This window comes from Lynx canadensis, chromosome D1 (assembly GCF_007474595.2).
Source record: "Lynx canadensis isolate LIC74 chromosome D1, mLynCan4.pri.v2, whole genome shotgun sequence".
In the NCBI taxonomy this organism is placed as follows: Eukaryota; Metazoa; Chordata; class Mammalia; order Carnivora; family Felidae; genus Lynx; species Lynx canadensis.
This window is the reverse complement of record NC_044312.2, coordinates 67,976,071-67,997,305: the sequence shown is the minus strand read 5'-3', so window position 1 is coordinate 67,997,305 and position 21,235 is coordinate 67,976,071. Positions and strand designations below refer to the sequence as shown.

At 42.3% G+C, this 21,235-nt stretch overlaps 1 protein-coding gene across 2 annotated transcripts in view; it reads left to right on the top strand.

Annotated features, from left to right (window-relative positions):
* The window catches only part of GALNT18 (polypeptide N-acetylgalactosaminyltransferase 18), a 353,532-nt gene that overhangs the window by 250,235 nt on the left and 82,062 nt on the right, over nucleotides 1-21,235 (top strand). For both annotated transcript variants that reach the window (XM_030332733.1, XM_030332732.1), the window contains exons 4-6: nucleotides 1,756-1,939; nucleotides 3,452-3,649; nucleotides 8,267-8,381. In XM_030332733.1, the coding sequence (XP_030188593.1) occupies nucleotides 1,756-1,939; nucleotides 3,452-3,649; nucleotides 8,267-8,381 (497 nt within the window). The remainder of the gene's footprint in view (nucleotides 1-1,755; nucleotides 1,940-3,451; nucleotides 3,650-8,266; nucleotides 8,382-21,235) is intronic.

Sequence of the window (21,235 nt, the reverse complement as noted above, 5' to 3'; positions counted from 1 at the left end):
TTCTTCTCTTAAAACTCCCAATGTGATGGACCCGAGGAAGGAGGGAAAGGAGTTTTTGTTTTTTTTTTTTTTTTTTTTTTTTTTTTTTTTTTAAGCATCTACAATATGCTGTGCATTTTTCTCACATGTCAATCCCATTTAATCCTCATAACAACTATATTAGTTTCCTAGAGCTGCTGTATGAATACCACAAACTGGGAGGCTTGGAACAATAGAAATTTATTGTCTCACAGTTCTGGAGTCCAAAACCAAGTCCAAATTGAGCAGGGCCATGCCCCCTCTGAAGGTGATAGAGAGGGATCTGTTCCAGGCCTCTCCCCTAGCTTCTGGTGCCCTCAGATGGTCCTTGGCTTGTAGGTAACCATCTTCTCTTTATGTCTCCTTACTTATCTTCCTTCTTTGCATCTGTCTCTCTGTCCAAATTTCCTCCTTTTATAAGAACACCAGTCATGGGACTAATGATCTTGACTCGGTTAAATCTGCAAAGACCCTGCTTCCAAATAAGGTTATATTCTAAGGTACTAGAGGCTAGGCTTCAGCGTATCTTTTTGCTGATCCCTAACAGTCCACCTTGTGGTTCCCCAAAATCGCTTACCACACGCGAAATACATCCATCACCATCCACTACATCCTCACAGACATCAACAACTCGTTGAGGAACAGGCCTAGGATCATAACGCTCCTACCTGGAAAGCAGACTTAAACTGCATCATTGCTGCCTCCAAATACCACCCTCTTTCCACTACACAGGGCTGCTGCTCTGGGGCACGCCTCCCAGGCGCCAGGCACTGTGCTGGCCGCCTCCTGCCCTTTTGTCACGGCAGGCTGCTTGTCTGGCAGGACCCCAGACTGGGCACCAAGGGACACGGAGCTCCTGCTGTCCTCTGATGAGGACGAGGCTCAGCCCCATGGGTCTATCCCATGGTGTGGGCAGGCTGCGCAGGTAGGAGGAGGACTCCTGCCAGGGCGGTTCTGGAGAACACAGGCAAAGGGTGGAAATCGAGTGCTGGGGAGGTGCAGCGATGGCAGGTGGGAGAATGCAGCCCACTAGGGTCATTTTGGGAAAAGGAGTGTCACAGGCTGTTGCCTAAACTGCTGTGGAAAACCCAACGAGCGTGGCTGCTGTGCCGTCTCTGGCTGAGGGGCGAGGGGACCGCAGGACCCATTTACATTTACGAAGTAGCAGGGGAATCAGATGCTTAGCCAGGCACCAGCAGGCTGCAAACCAATGCCAACTGCTCACAGGGCATAACGCCTGGTCGTCCACTTCCCGGAAGGATGGAGATCCAGGCAGGAACGGGTCCCGGGCTGTAATCTTCGCAGATGGAAGCTTTCTTTGGGCATTAGGGGAGAACCAGTGGAGGGCACTGGGGAAGAAAGAGGCCCCTGAGCTGATGAGAAGAATACGGCTTTTGAAGTCATTAGACCTGGCTTGAAGCCAGCCTGTGCCACTCGCAAGCTGCATGGCATTGGACAAATTGAGAAACCCTTCTGAGCCCCATTTTCCCGTGGGCTTGTTGTGAAGATTAAATAGACAGTATGTGTGAAGCATGTGACCCTGTGCAAGTTGCCGGGCTCAATAAAAATTGTTTTCGCCTCTATTTTTCCCTTCAAAGCTGAGCGGCCCTGGCCATCCTGGGGAACATTAAGGAGACCTGGGGAGGGAAATGGACCCTCCAGCCTCTCACCTAAAAGGGTGAATGTTTTCATCGCCCCTCCCCACCTCATGCTAACGATGCGTTTTCTCCCTTCCAGAGGAGCTGAAGGAGAAGCTGACGGAGTACGTAGACAAGGTGAATGGCCAGAAGCCAGGCTTCATCAAGGTCGTGCGCCACAGCAAGCAGGAAGGCCTCATCCGCTCCAGAGTCAGCGGCTGGAGGGTGGCCACCGCCCCCGTAGTGGCACTCTTTGATGCCCATGTGGAGTTCAATGTGGGCTGGTAAGTGCCCATCAGGAGAGGAGGAGAAGTCCCAGTGTGGTCCAGGGCTTTGGTGCAAATGAGTGCAAAGCATGCTGGGATCTCAGTCCTAGTGCGGGAAAGGAGAGAATTCTTGAAACAGATGAGGTCTGGATGTGTGACTGACACAGGCCACCAGGCTGGCCCTTCAGGGTGGGGGACAGTCAGGGGCCAACAGGTCAATACACAGTGTCCAAAGGGTATGGTGACATCAGGTGTGACTCTGGCTAGTGTCTTCCTCTAGGAGACGGGATCTGGGAGAGGGTAAATACTAAGGGCAAGGCTTAGAATTCCAGCCCAGCTCAGGACAGGGCTGCAACTGCTGGGCAAGGGACAGCTGGACCAGACATGAAGCAGACAGTGGTGAGAAGGGGCTAAGGTAGCTTGATGTTATCACGGGTGGCCTGGGCTCCCCCAAATGCCAACCCAGACGTAGCATAGAATCTCAGATTCTTCCTATTGGTGAAACTGTGTCTTAGAAAACCTTTCTTTCTCTGGTCAGGGCTGCTGAGGTGCTGTGTGGGGCAAGAGAAAAGGCATATGGACTCAGTGGCTGCAGCCAATCAGGGATAGGACATTGACATCCCTGCAGGGCCAGCGGGGGTGTGCTGTGGCTGGCCCACTGTGTGTGGCTTAGTAGAGACCCAGGGTGAGGAGGGCCCTTTAGCAGGAAGGAGCTGCCGGGCATGCATGCAGCATGACTACATTTGGGCATACTTTTATATAACAGGCCCAAATTAAGGCTGCAATGAAGCTGTTTTTTATAGTTGAAGTCCCTGCTTGCCATTTGTGACTATTTAAAAAGCATTTTCACTGGATTTATGGCCAGAAGAGGAGAGGGACACTTACTATTTCAAGCTGATTTGAATAAACAATTACGCAACAAATGCATTATTAATAAGAAGCTCATCATTCCTGTCTGCAAACACTTTATATGCCTGGTGCCCATGGGGGCCTCCTGGCTGCCTGGAAGTCCTACCCCCCACCTCTCCTTGGGCAGTGGAGGGCGTGTGGGATGGGGTGGAAGGACTGAAGCAGCATCAAGTAAGTTTCTTCTCACCTCCATGCTTCTGCCACTGTCATCTGCCTTTTCCTCCTGGTTGATACACTGAATTTTAGCAAAATCAAAGCCTGAGTTGAAAGCTTCCCATAGAACCTCAGATCTCCTCCTCTCTTCTTTCTTGGGTCTTGATTTTTTTTTTCTAGTAGAAAAAGGGAAAGCAAACAGACACAAGTATCTAAGGCACGAAGAATCTCTCAGCTCAGCCCCAGACAAGCTGCAGGAGTGCCCAGGCCTCTTGCCAACCCACAAGTCTAGGGAGAGGGGTGGAGGTTAAATAGGGACTCCTTCCCTGGGGGCAGAACAGCGCTCCTGGAGCAGATGGCCAGGCGTTTTGTTCATTTTCCTGCAGGGGTGGGGGGAGGAAGGAGCTCTAGGGGTCGCCAGCTGGACACCTTGGAAGCAGTTACCGTCCTTCCCCTCCTCTCGCTCAGGGCTGAACCTGTGCTCACCCGCATAAAGGAGAACCGGAAGCGGATCATCTCCCCCTCCTTTGACAACATCAAATATGACAACTTTGAGATAGAAGAGTACCCGCTGGCCGCCCAGGGCTTTGACTGGGAGCTGTGGTGTCGTTACCTGAACCCCCCCAAGGCCTGGTGGAAGCTGGAGAATTCGACCGCCCCAATCAGGTAAAGCATCCTTCCCTGCAGCTCTCTCTGCCTTGTCTTCCAGGCAGAGACTCGCCTCCCAGCTCAAACTTGTTCCCCAAACTCCAGCCCCACTGTGGGATGATGGGGTGGGGGGTGGGGCCGGAAGGGAATTACAGATGAGCCCTTCCAAAAGAACTATGGCACCAGCATCCATTCAGAGGCTCAGAGTTATTCATTTGCACACATGGTGATGGGACACCCGCTGGGTACCAGCTGCGGTGCCTGGTGCTGGGGATCCAGAGGGATTAAGACTCAGTTCCTGGCCCCAAAAGCCTGAAGTCTAGTGAAAACAGACAAAATAATTGGAAGAACAAATTGTTGCTGGAGGAAACTGCATGGAAAGTGGGGAGAATCTTTTTCAGAGACTAACATTTGCACTTGTTTTTAAGTGCATAGAGGAGATTGCCAGCTGGGGCGGGGACCTTTGCACGTGAAGAAGCAGAGTGAGTTTGTGGACACAGAGGAGGTTTAAAGGGACCTTTGGGAGGAGGACCATGAGGAGGCAGCCTCAGGCAATGAGGCTGGAGGGGCAGAGAGGCAAGACCAGACCTCACAGCGCCTTGTATGCCTTGCTGATATTCAAGTTAATCCCGTAGGACTCAGTCAAAAGTGGCTTCAAACTGCATTTTAAAGATTCCGAACTCTTTCTGCCTTTGCCACTGCCTTCACAGACACCCAAATGACTCCACTGTGCAGCCTCTGTTCCATGGGTCAGGACTCCTGAAACAGCCACCCCACCAGCCCTTATTTCTGTCTGGTTAATCACAGATCAGGTGCCTTTATGCTCTCTGCAAAGTCCTGCTCGTTAAACACACAGATGGCACCAGAGGTGGCCTAGGGGACAATTCTTGGAATGAAAGAGGAGATTAGAAACTGATGTTGCTTTGTATTACATGAGGGAGAAAGATTATGAAAAATTTAATTGAAAGTGGGTGGTTAATATCTGAGATCACATCTTTTCTTGCCAGAAAACAAACCATAGTCCTATTTATAACAAGGTGAAAGAGAACCACATAGCTTTCCTGCAGTTACCCCTGTTACCCACCTGTTAGCCCCCGCCACAATTTTGTGTTGTTAAATATATGTTTGGAGGTCACTGTGTGCAAGGGTCTCTTACACACACAGTCTCATTTGCTCCTCATTATAACCTTTTGACAGCTCATTGGGTCATCCCTGTTTCACAAGATGAGGACAGCCCATAAGATGGACAAAGGAGAATGTCCCTGCCACACAGGCTGTGGGCAGTGGAGCCAGGATCCAAACCTAGGTTGGCTAGATTCCACATCTAGTTGTCATCCACATAGATTCCCACTGTTGAGCTCATAACTGCCATGGTTGAATTCTGCCCCTCGGTGAGCTGAATGCTACTGGAAGGAAGTATACTGTCATACAAGGAGTGTTCTTGCAGAAGACTGCACTGATATTCGCTGCTTTGTTCTGCTCATCTTGAAATGTGTCAACCTGGTCATAGTAAACCTAATTCTAGGTCCTTGACAAAGAATAGGATCTCAAAGTTTTCATTACCTAACTTTTGTCAAAAACTTGGCTGAGAGAAAATTATATTCATGGAAGGTTTTTGGAAGAACAATACTGACTTAATCCTAGATGAATAGAACCTCATAGAAAACTGTGAGCTATACAAATATACCTTGCCCACTTTGGCTCCTATTTCCTTGGAGCTGTACATCAGTGCTTTGTCCATATGATGTAAGCTATCAAAAGAGCCCAGAGGTATCTTCTATTGCATTCTAAAGTGACGTTTTTGAGATGGTTGTTCACTATGTCCCAGAGTGACCTCTAAGAATACTGACATGAGAAATTTATTTCAAACTGACTGCTGTCAAAGAAAATCTTATTATCCTCAAGGAATTAGTGTGATATTTTCACATGGGAGCAGTACTTCTTATTCCTAAGACATGTTTGTTCATTTTCACATTGGCTTCCAGGAAGCTCAGTGTCAGTTTTGTGGGTCTACTTTAATTTTTTTATTTATTTATTTTTGAGAGAGAGACAGAGTGAGTGAGTGAGGGAGGGTCAGAGAGAGAGGGAGAGAATCCCAAGCAGGCTCTGCTGCCAGCATGGAACCCGATGTGGGGCTCGAACCCACAAACCGTGAGATCATGACCTGAGCCAAAACTAAGAGTCGGACGCTTAACCAACTGAGCCACTCAGGTGCCCCTGTGGGTCTACTTTAAAACCTGTGAAGGAGGACCTAACACTGTACATGCATCCTGACTGGCTCCTAATTTGTTGTGAACTCTTGGTCTTTTCAGACATTTATGTATTTTGTATTTCAATGTATTGGACATTTTTTTCGTAAGCTCTTTCTGATCTTTTTTGGGAATGAAGTAAGGTAGAAATCAATAACCCTTCCAGGCTGATTGGGTCTACTTCATACCCTAGCTAGTTAATAAGTAATAGACTGCCTGAGGTGGCCTGTGCTCATTCCACAGTAATTGTTTTAGATTCTGCTGTTTCCCTGAGTGGGTTTGGCCAAATGGGGAAGGCTCCTTCCTGCAGGTCTTGGAGCACCATGTGGAAATACTCAACATTTCAGGAACGTCAAGGAAAAGGTTGAGACCTCACTCTGCTCACTCTTCTGGACTGATGTTTTTAAATCACCAGGAATTCACGGAGGGGATTCTCCAGGCTTCTTCATTGTGCAAGTGCATCTTTTTAAATGATTTTTAAAGTAACAATTCTGTCCCACAAGTTTTCAAGGTTTTACATTATTTAATTTAATCCTTATGAGGTTCTAGTTGATTCTATTCCATGGATATGGAATCGGAGGCTCAGAGAGGCTAGGGAACTTTTCTCAGTGACACACAGCCAGGAGGGAATTTTTCCCATAGCATGCACCTCCAAGGCCAGGGTCAAAGCATCCTCCACTACAGCAGGATCTCCGCCTGCTTTAGGAGTAGTGGATTGAAGTAGATTGTCCTCCCTGGCTTCCTGTGGTCTGTGGAAGGTGAGCCCATCCAGAACAAAATGCTGTGATTTAAAAGGAGGGGGGCCAGGGACCCGAAGGCACCAGTCCCTGCCTGAGCAGCCTCCTGCATCAACACTGTCTAAAGAAATGGCCTGCAAAATAGCTGTTTCTCCACCTTGATGAGTTTCCAATTTCAAAGATGGGTCCATTTGCATGTGACTGACAGTTTTCTCATCACTGAGGATTCATCATTTCTCTTTTTCTTTCTCTTCCCCTCCAAATCCTTCAGCCACCAGCTGATAAGATGCTATATACAAGGGCTAGAAATGGTAGCAGTGTGCAGTGGAACAATTCAAAGTCATTTGTGTAAGCTAATGCTGTCAGCAGAGAGGCAGTCCACATGTGCTCATGCTGATTCTCCTAATACGAATCACTCCTAGCAAAGTCCTGTGCTTCAGTGAGTGCCTTTACACGGCCTATGAACCCTGAGCCCACACTGTCACTAAGGAAAGACCTTCCAGCTCCTGGACCAATTGGCTCAGGCCTAAGACCCAATTGCTGAGGCCTAAGACCCAGGCCATGTACTAAACCCTACCTGTTGGTTATCTCCCTCCAGTGTCCCACAGGCACCTTCAGATCTGTTTTCCCAGTAGGGAATGCTTCTTCCTTCTGAAGCCAGCTTCTCCATGGCCCACATCGATGGGTGGTCCCCACTCCACCATTATGCAAACCACAAAGCCAGCGGGCATCCAGAGTCCTCCCACCCTCTCTCTCTCTCTCACACCCGTTCACCTGTTTCTAAGTTCTGTTGATTTACATTAACATGTGTCCTTAAACTGTCTGTCCATTCCTGATACGCTGGTCAAGGGCCTCATCATTTCTCACAGGACATAGCAACAAGCTTCCCAACTGGATTCCTCAGTTTTCACCCAATCACCCCACAGCTGCCGCAGAATTCCTTTTAAAGCACAGATCTGTTTGTTCTCCATATTTAAGAGTCTGGGGTGGGTTTTTTTGTTTGTTTTTGTTTTTTCTGGGGGGGGGGCTCTCTTTTCTTAGTTCTTTTGTTTCTTAAATTCCATGTATGAGTGAAATCATATGGTATCTGTCTTTCTCTGGTTGACTTATTTCTGCTCCTACCAAAGTCGGATTAAAATTCCTCACTGACACTCCTCTACCTCCAGATAAAATGCAAATCATTTACCGTGCTGTCCAAAGCCCCAGGTAATCTTTCTAAGTGAACCAAGGTTAACACGCAGGACCCAAGTTGGGGAAGGGTGAGGGAGGTAGCATGGGTACCCAGGTAGAAACAGAGACTGGTTGTGCAGCTCAGAGCTCAGGCATCGGGGAAGCTACAAAAGCAGACATGCAGCCTGGGCCCGCAGACTGAGTACTCGGTCTCTGGGCTAACACACCATGCAAGTGCCACCTGGAATGATGGCAGGCCCCGAGGTGGGGAGCTACCCACGGCCACCTTGAGGAAACAGCCTCTCTACAGCCTCTGGTGAAGGTGGGCGTGGGAGGGGCCCGCAGAGAACAAGGCCCACTCCAGCTCAGCAGCAAAAGAAGGAAGAGGAACAGATCCTTCTGGTAGGAAGGCACCACCGCTCTGACTCCTCTGGCAGCCCCTCTGCTAACTGCTGGCCCATCTCTCCTCACCCCTGTAGGAGCCCTGCCCTCATTGGCTGCTTTATTGTGGACCGGCAGTACTTCCAGGAGATCGGCTTACTGGACGAGGGCATGGAGGTCTACGGAGGCGAGAATGTCGAGCTGGGGATCAGGGTAAGCAAGGTTTCTCACCCAGAGAGTTTGGCTCAGCTCCCCAAAAGGTGAATGAGCCTAGGAGGTGGAGAAATGGGGCTCCAGGTTGCTGACTGTCTAGTCCTTAACCTTACTTCGTGTGTGTGATCAGAGCTGCTTGCGGACGGGATAGAGACACAAGAGGGGACCTATAGAATTTGCAGGAAGAAAAGGACTTCAGAAACTGCTTTGGCTAGGGCCAGGGACATGGGAGAATAGAGCTCCCAACTATGGGAACAACCTCTTTGTTAAAACCGAACATAGGCTCCTCAGGGCTGAGCAGAAGTGTGCTCCAGGAAGAGACCTGCATGCATCGAGGGGTGGCTGTACCAGAATGACCCTTAGAGTCACCTCCCCTTGGAATTTCTCACTCTCATATTCTCTGCCTCCTCCACAGCAGTCCAGAGAACTTTCCTAAAGACTTTATCAAGAGAGAGCTCCAGGGAAATAAAACTCATGGGCTATAAAGAGCAAAACACAGCCAGGCTCACTCCATTCTGTTTTCTGATGTCACTATGTGCTGGTCAGACACTCAGACCTATTCAGACCACTCTTCAGAGGTAGCCACCATCCTTCCCCGAAATAGAGGGTCTTTTGCAGCTATTGACACATGGTGTGAATGCACAATAGGCATCATTTTAATTTCTCATCCCACGGGAACATTTCCTAGGCTCCGGCTCTTTTTCCTGGGCCCATGAAAAGATAACTCCAAAATGATACCTCCCCCATCATGTCTGAGGGACACATTCGGCGTCCTGGTGGTTGGCAAGAATGTAATAATGGAGACAATGAAGGACCTCATCCTAGAGGGAAGCCCACCTTTCTGTCTAGGCCGTGGTCCTACCCTCACAAAAGAAAAACAATATTCAAGCTGTGGCTTATCCCTACAGTGGTCCCCATTGTCCTCTCCATGGGCATTGTAATTGAAGCAGCCTGACACATCCATGTGGGACAGCCCTTGGAGAGGACCTTGTATCTGCTGGAGTTCATGGCCATCATCCAAGATATTCCTCATCACTGCCAGCTCTCCATGCAAACCACCCCAGCATCCAGCTCATTCCTACTAATGACCCACTTTTGGCCTTGTGGCTTCAGTGTCTGTATTTCCAGTTCTCAGTCAGGACTCCAGCTTGGACACACCCTCCTCTTACCTCTAACTTCCTTAGTCCTCCCACCCCACTGGGCAAGTCATCTGACCCTGAACAGACCTTGCCCTGCCCTGAAGGGAGACTGGGCATCTCTGCTGAGCATCTCACAACATCTACAATGGTCTGACCAGCACTGTGTGGGCTTGACTTACTGCCCAGCCTTAATCCTAAGGCTCTGACGACTGGCAGCAGGAGCAGCCTATCTGCAGCTGAGCTTAGAAAACACTTCTAGACACTTGAATTCACTGAAATCCAGAGAGATTGCTTTGAAGGCAGTCAAAATGCATGGGCTTCGTAGGGAGCTAATATATTCATAGAGGACAGCGCCTGTGTTATCACCCTCCCTCCTCCAGCTCTCCCTACATCAGTCGTTTATTCACCATTTGTGTCCTCACCATCTCAGTTCTGCACCACTCCTAAATAAATGGTCGTCCCCAAACATACTATTTTTCACAAGGAGCTGCTGCCAGGAATTGGCGGAGCAGGTGGGGCCCCCTCCAGTATGTGTGCTCTCCTGGTAGAGATGCTTGAGGACTCAGAGAGGAAGTAGATGTGTGAGGTCTTCCCAGAGACTGAGCTCACACGTATGTGGGACAGTCGTGGGGTGGTGGGAGGCTTCTGGCTTTTCCTCGCCCAGATTATAAAGCTGTTCTGGAGTGTGGGCTTGGGTGAGGCTTTCAAAAAGTGTTTAAATTATGGGGGTTTGTGTTCAGGGTGTAAAACGTTGCCTGGCTTTTCTTCTTCTCCGTCTCTTCCCTCCCACGTGACAGAGACAAAATGTCATTGTAGTTAAAGGAAAGGTGTTTTCAAAAGCACGGACTGGGGGCACCTGGGTGGCTCAGTCGGTTAAGCGTCCTACTTCACCTCGGGTCACGATCTGACGGTTCGTGAGTTCGAGCCCCACGTCGGGCTCTGTGCTGACAGCTCAGAGCCTGGAGCGTGTTTCAGATTCTGTGTCTCCCTCTCTCTGACCCTCCCCTGTTCATGCTCTGTCTCTCTCTGTCTCAAAAATAAACATTAAAAAAATAATAATAAAAATAAAAATAAAATAAAAAAATAAATAAAAAATAAAAGCACGGACTGAACGGCCTGTTGGCCGACAGAGCTGAGAACAGAAGGAGAGGCTAGTTCATTTGAATTCCAGTTACCCACCCCCCGCCACCGCCAAAATGATTTTAATGTTTTGTGTGGTTATTAGTGTCTTCCTTTCATGTATTAGGAGTTCGCATCCCAGTGCCTCACTTTCATCATCTGGGATCTCCACAGGAGTGTTTGTAAAAAGGAGAGATATTGCTTTTCTCATTTCTTTGATTCAAAGGCAACATATTCAAAGTCCTTGCCCATTTGGAACACAGAAAGAGTTGTTTGCACAATTATTCGCTACCTGCTCTGGCACCTAACCATGCCATCCATCTATATCCCTAAAAAGTAGTTGTTATTATAATACCCCTTTTATTCAGATGAGAAAATTGTGAAATTAAAGAGTTTACATGTGTTCTCAAAGTCATATAGCTTAGAAGAGGTAGAGAAAAGATTTAACCCCAGATCTTTATGATTAGAAATCCTAGATAGATATTCCATAGTGAGGGAGGCCTGGGTAGCTCAACTGGTTAAGCGTCCAATTCTTGATTTCAGCTTAGGTCATGATCTCATGGTTCGTAAGATCAAGCCCCACGTCAGGCTCTGTGCTGAGCTGAGTGTGGAGCCTGCTTAAGATTCTCTCTCTCCCTCACTCTCTGCCCCTTCCCCATTCGTCCATGCATGATCGCTCTCTCTCAAAATAAATTTTTTTAAAAGATATACCACAGTGATCTAGGGATAAAAGTCTTTTGAGCATACCCCCAAAAGTATTACAGTGTCCATGCAGTAATTTCCTTCTACTCTATTCAGTCATATCTACTGAATGTAAAGCCTTTTTCTTTTTTTGTATTTGTTTCCAATAATCCCCCCTTTTTTTCTGATTTCTAATTCCACAACTCAGTGGGAAAAAAAAAGAAGGGAGTTACTGTGGGCAAGCAGATGAAAACAAGCAATAAGAGCTGACACAGAATAAAAGGCAGAAAGATTGTATAGGCGATGGCTATAAAGATGCTAAAGTATAAGTAGAAAGCATTCAAGAAGTGGTAAGGAATTAAGAAATTGTTAGAGACGCTTATAAATTCAATGGACTCCCCTCAAAAATATGTTGAAGTTCTAACCCTCTGTACCTGTGAATATGATCTCATTTGGAAATAGGTCTTTGCCAATGTAATCAGGTGAACATGAGGTCATACTGGGTTGTGGTGGCCCTAATCCAATACGACTGGTGTTTTTGGAAGGGATATTTGGACACAGATAGGCACAGAGGGAGGATGACCATGTGAAGATGGAAGCACGGATTGGAGTAATGTCAGGGAATCCCTGGGGCCACCAGAAGCTGGAAGAGGCAAGGAAGGATCCTGTCCTAAGGCTTTGGAGAGAGTATGGCCCTGTTAATGCCTGTTTTCAGACTTCTAGCCTCCAAGCTATGAGAGAATAAATCTGTGGTTTTAGGAGATCCAACTTGTGCTTTGTTATATATAACACAAGGAAATTAAAGTGTGAGTGAAAATAGGTAGGAACCTAGAGAAAGTCTGCATCTACTATATTTGAAGAACCTGGTGACTTTAGGTTTATGATTTCTCAATTTCACAGAGTACAGAGGACATTATACAAAGCCTAAGGGTTTCCCAGCTTGAAGAGTCTAATAAAATAATCCCCCAGCCCCAACCTCACCTCCCATAAAACTGGTCACTCCAAAGGCCTATTAGTTCAGTATAAAGATGAGCTAGAAATACTCCCATCCTCACCCCCAGTGATAGAGTGAAAATTGCCTATCTCAATTTTCTGCTGGGAAGAGAGGAAGAATTCTCCTCTGTGAGTTTCTCCCTTGGATTTATAATATAAAATCAAAATACTTCATGATCCAGAAAAATCTCAAGAGTAGAATTTAACTTAAAGTTGTTGGAAGTTCTTAAGCATCTGCAAAAATGTATACAAACCCTCTCTGGGGAAAGACCCTTTTAACCCAGGCCATAAAACTTCCCACAGCCAGAGTTTCAAGGAATAGGAGGTCATCTTTTTTAAAAAACCACAAACGAACAAGGGGAAAAGAAAGCGCCAAGAGCAAACACGAGCAAAAGCATTGGACAGCCAAATTTGTTCTATAAAATCTTCAAGTATTGACTCTATCAGACTCAGGGTATGAAACAAGTTGTATACTAGTTTTAAATAAATCGGAAATTGGAGATATAAATAAGAAGAAAGAGACTATGAACAAGACTCATCATATTGGGATAAAAATAGAATTTTAAACATAAATATAAAAATGGAAATTAAAAGTTTAATGGGTGGATTAAATCATGCAGATGGATATTATTAAAGGAAACAATAGTAAACTGGGAAATATACCTAAAACAATTATTCAAAATCATCCCAGGAATACAAAGAAGAAAATATGAAAAAAAAAAAGATTGAAAGACAGGTAGAATTGAGGGGAAAGATCTAATATCTTAGAATTCCAGAAGGAGATAATAAAAAGTGAGGATTAGGCAAAAGCAATTATTTTAAGAGATAATGACTAAAAATGTACCCAAGCTGGTGAAAGACACCAGCCCTCAGATTCAGGAAGTTGGCCTGTCCAAAGTAAGATAAATACAAATATATCCACACTTAGACATGTCATAGTGAATGCCAGAAACAAAGAGATCTGTTAGCAGCCAGAGAAAAAAGATAGACTACTGAAAAATTAATGATAATTAGAGTAACAGTTGACTTTTCAGTGGCAATAATGGAATCCAGAAGACGATGAGATAATATCTTAAATATTCTGAAAGAAAATAATTGTGTCTTTTATATATATAAAGGAAAGTCATTTTATGAAACACAAAAACTGTAAGAGTTTGCCACTAATAGATCCTCACTAAAATAAATTACAAAGGATACACTTCAAGTGTAAGGAACATGACCCCAGAAGGAAATTTGAGGTGAAAGAAGAATACTTAGCTCAAAAAGTAGAAAATATATGAGGAAATATAAAGACACGTTGATGGTAAGTAACACTATAGTAATGTTTTATGGGATTATTAAAACTACAATGTGTGATGACAATTGCCAATAAATTGGGAGGGGGTGATTGTAATGAAAGTGTTGTCAAGTGCCTATATGTTAATAAGGGTGGAAGGGATATTAGTTGACTTTCACTTTTGATGAAGTGAGCACATTAAAATTTCTAGGGAAGCCATGAGAATCACAGATAAAGAAAGTATAACTTCCAAAGAAGTAAAGGGGACAAATGAAATATGAAAATGGTAAGAAGGGGAGAAATAGAAAGGATGAGAAAACATAGATGGTAGAAATAAATCCAAATATATGAGTAAATACAGTAAGTTTACGTGGACTAAGTTAAATGACAAACATTTTAAAATTAGATTTTTTAAGTTATCTGTTGGCTATTTATAAGAAACATGTCTGAAATGTAATAATATGGAAAGGTTAAATCTAAATGGATGGAAAAATTCATGACAGGCAAATGCCAATGAAAAGAAAGTTGCTATAGTTATATTAATATTAGAAAAAATACTATTATAACATGTTTTAGTACAAATAAAGGTTTCTACAATGTACAGTTCATCAGAATATATAACAATTATAAGCTTTTATGTACCTAATTTCACAACCTTGATTTATATAAAGTAAAAGTTGACGGAATTACAAGGAGACATCGACAGCTCCAGTAATGTAGTGGAATACATTTCTCCAAGGAACTGATAGACCAACACAATAGTTTGAATCTAATGGGCATATAGAGAACACTGCATCTAACAATTACAAGATTCAACAAATTTCAAGGATTAACATTATATAGAACATGTTCTCTGACTACAATGGAATTCAATTAGAAACCCACAACTAAAAGGTATAGACAAAAGCCATATTTTTGGAAATGATGAAACATTTCTAAACGCATAGGTCATAAAAGAAATTATACTGGAAATTTGAGAATATTTTAAACTGAGTATACCAAATATGCTACATTTTACATTATATTAAATACAGCTAAAACAGCACTTAAGTTGTAAATTAAAACAGTATGGTATTGGCATAAAATTAGACACATAAGTCAATGGAAGAAAATGGAGAGCCCAGAAATAAACTCACACATATATGGTCAATTAACTTATAACAAAGGAGCCAAGAATACACAACAGGGATAGGACAGTCTCCTCAATAAATGGTATTGGGAAAACTGGGCAGCCACATGCAAAAATTGGACCACTTTCTTACACCATACACAAAAAATAATTCAAAATGGTTTAAAGACTTGAATGTTAGACCTGAAACCATAAAACCCATAGAAAATGTAGATAGTAAGCTCCTTAACATAAATCTTGGTGATGATTTTTGAATCTGACACGAAAAGTAAAAGCATAAAAAGCAGAAATAAACAAGTGCAACTATACCAAACTCAAAAGAGTCAGCACAGGAAAGGAAACCCATCAACAAAATGAAGTCAACCTACTGAATGGGAGAAAATATTTTCCAATCATATAACTGATAAGAGATTAATATCCAAGATATATAAAGAATCCATGCAATGTGGTAGCAAAAGAACCCAAACAATCCTGTTTAAAAATAGGCAGAATATCTAAATAAACATCTTTCTAAAGAAGATATACAGATGGCCAACGGGTACATGAAAAGATGCTCAACAACACTAATCATCAGGGAAATGTAAATCAAGACCACAATAAGATATCACCTCACACCTGTTAGAATGGCTATTATCAAAACGACAAGAGATAACAAGTGTTGGCAAGGATATGGAGGAAAGAGAAGAGTCTTTGTAATGACCAAAAGCACAATGACTTGGATCTCTTCTAGGGCCAAACATCCAGGCAGATCCCTGGGTTTAGAGCACAAAAATGTACAACAGAATTACTGGTGCTTAATAACAGGTCTGAGTCATAAAGAAAAGCCTAAATTGTATTCTAAATTGTATTCAGAATACAACAGGCACTCTGTTCAATACAACAGAAAGAGCATACACATATTTAAAAATTTCTTTAGAAAATGTAAAGCCAGTTAAATTTCTAATATTGGAAGAGACAGTTCCTCAGTTATGTGAAATTGACATAGGGAAACATCTGGAAGCCTAGCCTGTTTATTATTCTTTGAAACTAAATTTTTTTTAAATGTTTATTTATTTTGAGAGACAGAAACAGAGACAGTGTGTGAATGAGAGAGAGAGGGATTGAGAATCTCAAGCAGGCTCTACACTGTCAGCGCAGAGCCTGACATGGGACATAATAACATGAACTGTGAGATCATGACCTGAACTGAAATCTGGAGTCCAATGTTTAATGGACTGAGACACCCAGGTGCCCCTGAAATTAAATTCTTCAATGTAAGTAACAGCTATCTCCACCTTTCTGGGATGGAAACCATAGAAGTAGGAAAGGCAGAGAAATAATGCTACCACAACTATGCCAATTCCCTTCTGAGTGTCCGGGGCAGAGGCAATCTGAGGAAAGAGAGCTCTCCTCTCCATCTTGCCCTAGCTGTAGACGACTGTACTGGATTGAGCTCCCTGGAACGTAGCACAGAGAAGAGAGTCTTCCAGATAGGACTATGTTGGACACCCACTTAGACATACTTGCCAGTCACCAACTCCTTATCTGGATGTCTAAGCTTTCCTCACTTTGGGTTTCTTATTGGCATTTTAGACTCTCATCTTAGAATATTCATTATTGTCATTCTCTTTAAAATATGGTCTACTATTGTAATGCCTGTTGAACAGCTTTTTCATCCTCTAGGCTAACCGACCTCTTACCACCTGCTCCAAAGCCGGGATCATTGCCTTTATTCCGTCTGAGCCAGATTACCCAAACCCTCGTGACAGCCTTGCCTCTTTTAACTACTCTTGCTTAACCTCATCTTAAGGTCTAGCTGAGTGTAGCATCTCTCCCTATGAATTATTCTGCCTCTTCTCCCTGTGTAATTGAGCAAAATCTAGCACAATAAGAGGTCCAGTGGACTGACTCCATTTGTTGGCCTTGGGATCACCAAGGAATCGATCAAGGTCCTCCTTATCTGGGTATCCTTATTTATTAGCTTAATAAAACAGAAATTTGCATTGGAGATTTCTCAGTACTTCAGACAGTGCCTTTATTCTATTTCTGTGACATCTTTTTATTGCCCTTGTCTATCAGTTTTCATGCTTACTTTTAAACCTTCTTTCTTAGCCAAGAAGAATCTAGTATCTCTCTATACCCTAAGAAAATGCCAATGGCTATTCCACAGGGCATGTGGGATGAACACAAGCAAAGAAGGTTATAGACACAGCATAGTCACCAGGTTTCAAAAATTCCTTAGTCCCTGGACTAGGTTCATCTCTGGCTTCTATAATCAACTAAGAAACAATGGCAATGCCTTTGCTATGTATTTTCAAAATTCTTTCCCTATAATTATCCTATTTACTGAACACAGCAATTGAGTGTTATTGGCAAGCCACATGATATTTTTCAAGTGCTGTAAGATTAGGGGCTCCTGGGTGGCTCAGTTGGTTAAGTGTCTCTCTCTTGATTTCGGCTCAGGTCATGATCTCATGGTCATTCGATCAAGCCCCGTGTCAGCCTCCATGCTGAGCATGGAGCCTGTTAAGATTTTCTCTCTCCCTCTCCTTCTGCCTTTCTCCAACTTGTATGCACATGAGCTCTCTCTCTCTCAAAATAAATAAATGAAAGTGTTATAAGATTGAAAATATTTATGTTGGTCAAAAAAGTAAATTCTTATACTATCTCTTTATCATAATCATTATTTAACAAAGATAGCAAAAAAAAATCAATTTAAGTACTTTGTAAACTGTAAAAGGCTCTATACAAAACTTACAATTGCATTATACATGTAGATATATATGTTACATTAATATGCTACCATACAGTTTATTTAGTGCTTTATTTTTTAAAAACATGCTTTAATTTATGTTATATAGTCCTACTGAGCTATTTATTTGGATAACACTCAAGAATCTAGGTCTTAAGCAAAGAAAACTGAATCAGGCTAACTTAAAGAGAAATGGAATTTATTGGAGGGTCATTGGATATCTCAAAGAATTAATAAGAACTCTATAGATGCAGATTCAGGAAACAAGAAAAAACCAAGAGAGACTAGACAGCAGGAACCATAGCCAAAACCAGCTGGTAAGAATAGTATATTTAGGACTGACTCTACTGCCATGACTAGGTGGCCCTGCCACTGGATACTGGGCACCATTGCTTGGGTCTTGGTGACATTTACCAAGATTCAAAGTCCTTAGTGAGAGCATACAGTTGGCTAAACCTAGATTATATGCTCATGCTTCCAAGGACAGGGGCAGATCATATATGCCTCCTTTCAGCTTCCTTAGGCTCAAGAACTACATATGATGCGGTCCCTTATATAGCAAGGGAATTTAGAACCTGAGTTCAAAAGTCCTCAACAGCAAGTCTTCTGATATCTAGGGTACTGTGCTGCATGTTACAGATAGTTTATCAGAAATGGGATCTAAAGCAAAAACAAAAACACCTCTTTATTATGGACAGTTTCAAACATATGCAAAAATAGAATGGTATAATAAATTGCCATGCAGCCATCACCCTGTTTCAATGGTGTCAGTGCACAGATAATTTGGTTTTAATCTCTACTCTTATGCAATCCTCCCCCAACTTGTTATTTTCAACCAAATCCAAGAGATTGTATCATCAAAAATATTTCAATATGCATCTAAAATAGATAAGGACTTTTTAAAGAATACTATTTTCAGTCCTAAAGGTGTTGAAAAGAATTCCCTAATACCATCAAGTATTATTGGTGTTCAAATTTCCTTCATTGTCTCATCATTTTTTGTTTTTCAAAAAATATCATTTGCGTGAATTAAAATTCAGTTGTTTAATATGTCCTTTAAGTGTCTATTAATCTACTGAATTTCTCTCTCCATCTTTTTCCCCCTTGTAGTTTATTTTTAAAGAGATCAGGTCATTTGTCCTATACAGACTCCCACAGTCCAGATTTTCCCGATTGAATCCCCCTGGTGTCATTTAGCATGTCCTTCCACCCTGTATATTTCTTCTAAATTGGTAGTTAGATCTGGGGATGTAGGTTCAGTTTTGTAGCAAAAATATGTCATAGGCAGTATGTGTGTGCTTCCATCATGAGGTACAGAACGTCTAGTGGTCTCCCCATTTGTGATGTTAGCACTCTTTGCTGAATGTTGCCTGGATCCAGTAATTCATTAGAGGTTGCAAAACGGTGATATTTTTATTTTTTCCTTCCTCATTTAATACCTGGAATAACTATATATATATATAACATAGTTATATATAGTTATTTATATATATATGGTTATTCATAGTTATATAAAAATATATAATGTAATTGTATTTGAGTATAGTTGACATACAATGCTACATTGGTTTCAGGTATACCACATAGTGATTCAACAAATTTACACATTATGTTGTGTTCACCACAGCATAGCTACCATCTGTCCTGACACACCACTGTTACAATATCATTGACTATATTCCTTATGCTGTGCCTTTTATTCTTGTGATTTATATGAAGAGACGTTTATAATCATCCACTTTTTGGTTGCCTAGAAATATGATAAAGTTCATTTGGAAAAATCAGAATAAATAATTTTATAACAGCTTTCAAAATAATGATTTAATTCTGTACCATCTTCCAAAGGGAGCCAATTATTCCTTTTTAGTATTATTATGAACTTACAGATTTAAGTTTTGATGTATTTTAATTTATTACGTTTAATATCCCTACTGATTTGCATATTTTCACCTTTGGCCTTTGAGAGCCTCTGACATTGGTTCCTGAGTCCCTTTGTTTCTTTAATGGCTTCCCTGCCATCAAGATGTTCCAGGTTCATCTATACATTTCCTATTCCAGACCTATAACCAGCCATTTCCCTAAGGAGCCCAGCTTTCTTTTAATGAGAAATGGTACTTGAAATCACAATCTGGGCACTAGAGGTGCTCATTGCTACTGGGTTGGTTCATGTTTCTAGGTCTTTTAAGTAGTCAGAGATAGAAGTTATTTTTGTAGAGATAAAATTTTCTAGGCATTCATTATGATCTTTCTGATTCAAATGTAGGACTACTGAGTTTTTACTTCACCTTATCAATCTTTCCTCTTTATTTCCTTTCTCCCATGTCAAAATTCTTATTCTTAATGACACCAACACAATTACTTATTTATTTTATTCCCCAGTATGCACACAACTGTCTCAGAATACTAATAACAACCCTATCACCCTCAATATGATTGCTAGAAACAGTCTAAATTTTTGACCTTTCTGTTGTTTATATTCCACAAGAGATCTACAGTCAAATTACTGTGATTTGAAGTCATCTAGAATAGTTCCCCTCCTATTATTGTGCTATTATTCCCAACCTAATAAACAGGTTCATTTCTTTCATTTCACTTTTGATTTTTAGGAATTGTTCATATTTAATTTTTTATAATTATGTAAATACTTATATAATCTCAAAGTCAAATCCACAAAAATCAAGTATATTCAGAAAAGTCTGCCTTTTATCACTGTCCTCTCCATCTTGTGTTCTTACTACCTCTAACATAAACATTTTGTTTGTTCATTTTACTTTACACATCAAAAACATCTAAGGAAACACATGTATATATTCACATCTCCTCATTCTTAGATAAATGGTAGTACACTGTCTACACTTTTCAGTACTGTATTTTTAAATATATATGTATATTTTTTCTGAAGATCATTTTATTTTTTTTTAATTTTTTTTCCAACGTTTATTTATTTTTAAAACAGAGAGAGACAGAGCATGAACGGGGGAGGGGCAGAGAGAGAGGGAGACACAGAATCGGAAGCAGGCTCCAGGCTCTGAGCCATCAGCCCAGAGCCTGACGCGGGGCTCGAACTCACGGACCGCGAGATCGTGACCTGGCTGAAGTCAGACGCTTAACCGACTGCGCCACCCAGGCACCCCTGAAGATCATTTTATAATAGAATAGAAAGATTATTCCTTATTGCTTTTTTATAGCTACATAGTACTCCAATGCATGCAATGCTCCATAGTCATTTCTGCCACTTTCCTTTTGAGGGCATAGTGCTATAATTCACAGTCTTGTGCATGCATTTTTTTCATATTTTACTGGGTTATCGTGTGAACAGATTCCTGAAAGCATAATTGTGAGGTCAAAGGGCAAATGTGTATGTAATTTTGCTAGGCTATCATCAAATATCCCTCCAGAGGGGTAGTACTTTTTCCGCCAGGAACAATGAAGAGTTCCTTGGAGTCAACCAACAAAGTATGTTGTGGACTATTTGGGTTTTTGCCAATCTTCCAGATGAGAAATGGCTTTCAGAGTAGTTTCAATTTGCATTTCTCTTATTAAGAGCTAAGTTGAACAGCTTTTCATATGATTAAAACCATTTGCATTTTTTTCTGTGAGCTTTTCATATCTTTGGCCTATTTTCCTATAGGATTGTTAGTCTTTTCTCTATTTTTAGAACTTCTTTACACATTAAGGATGTTAATAGTCTGCCTATCATATAAATTGCCAATAATTTCTCCCTGTTCGTTACTTGTCTTTTGATTTTGTTTCTGGCGTTTTGTTTTTGTTTGTTTTTTGTTTTTT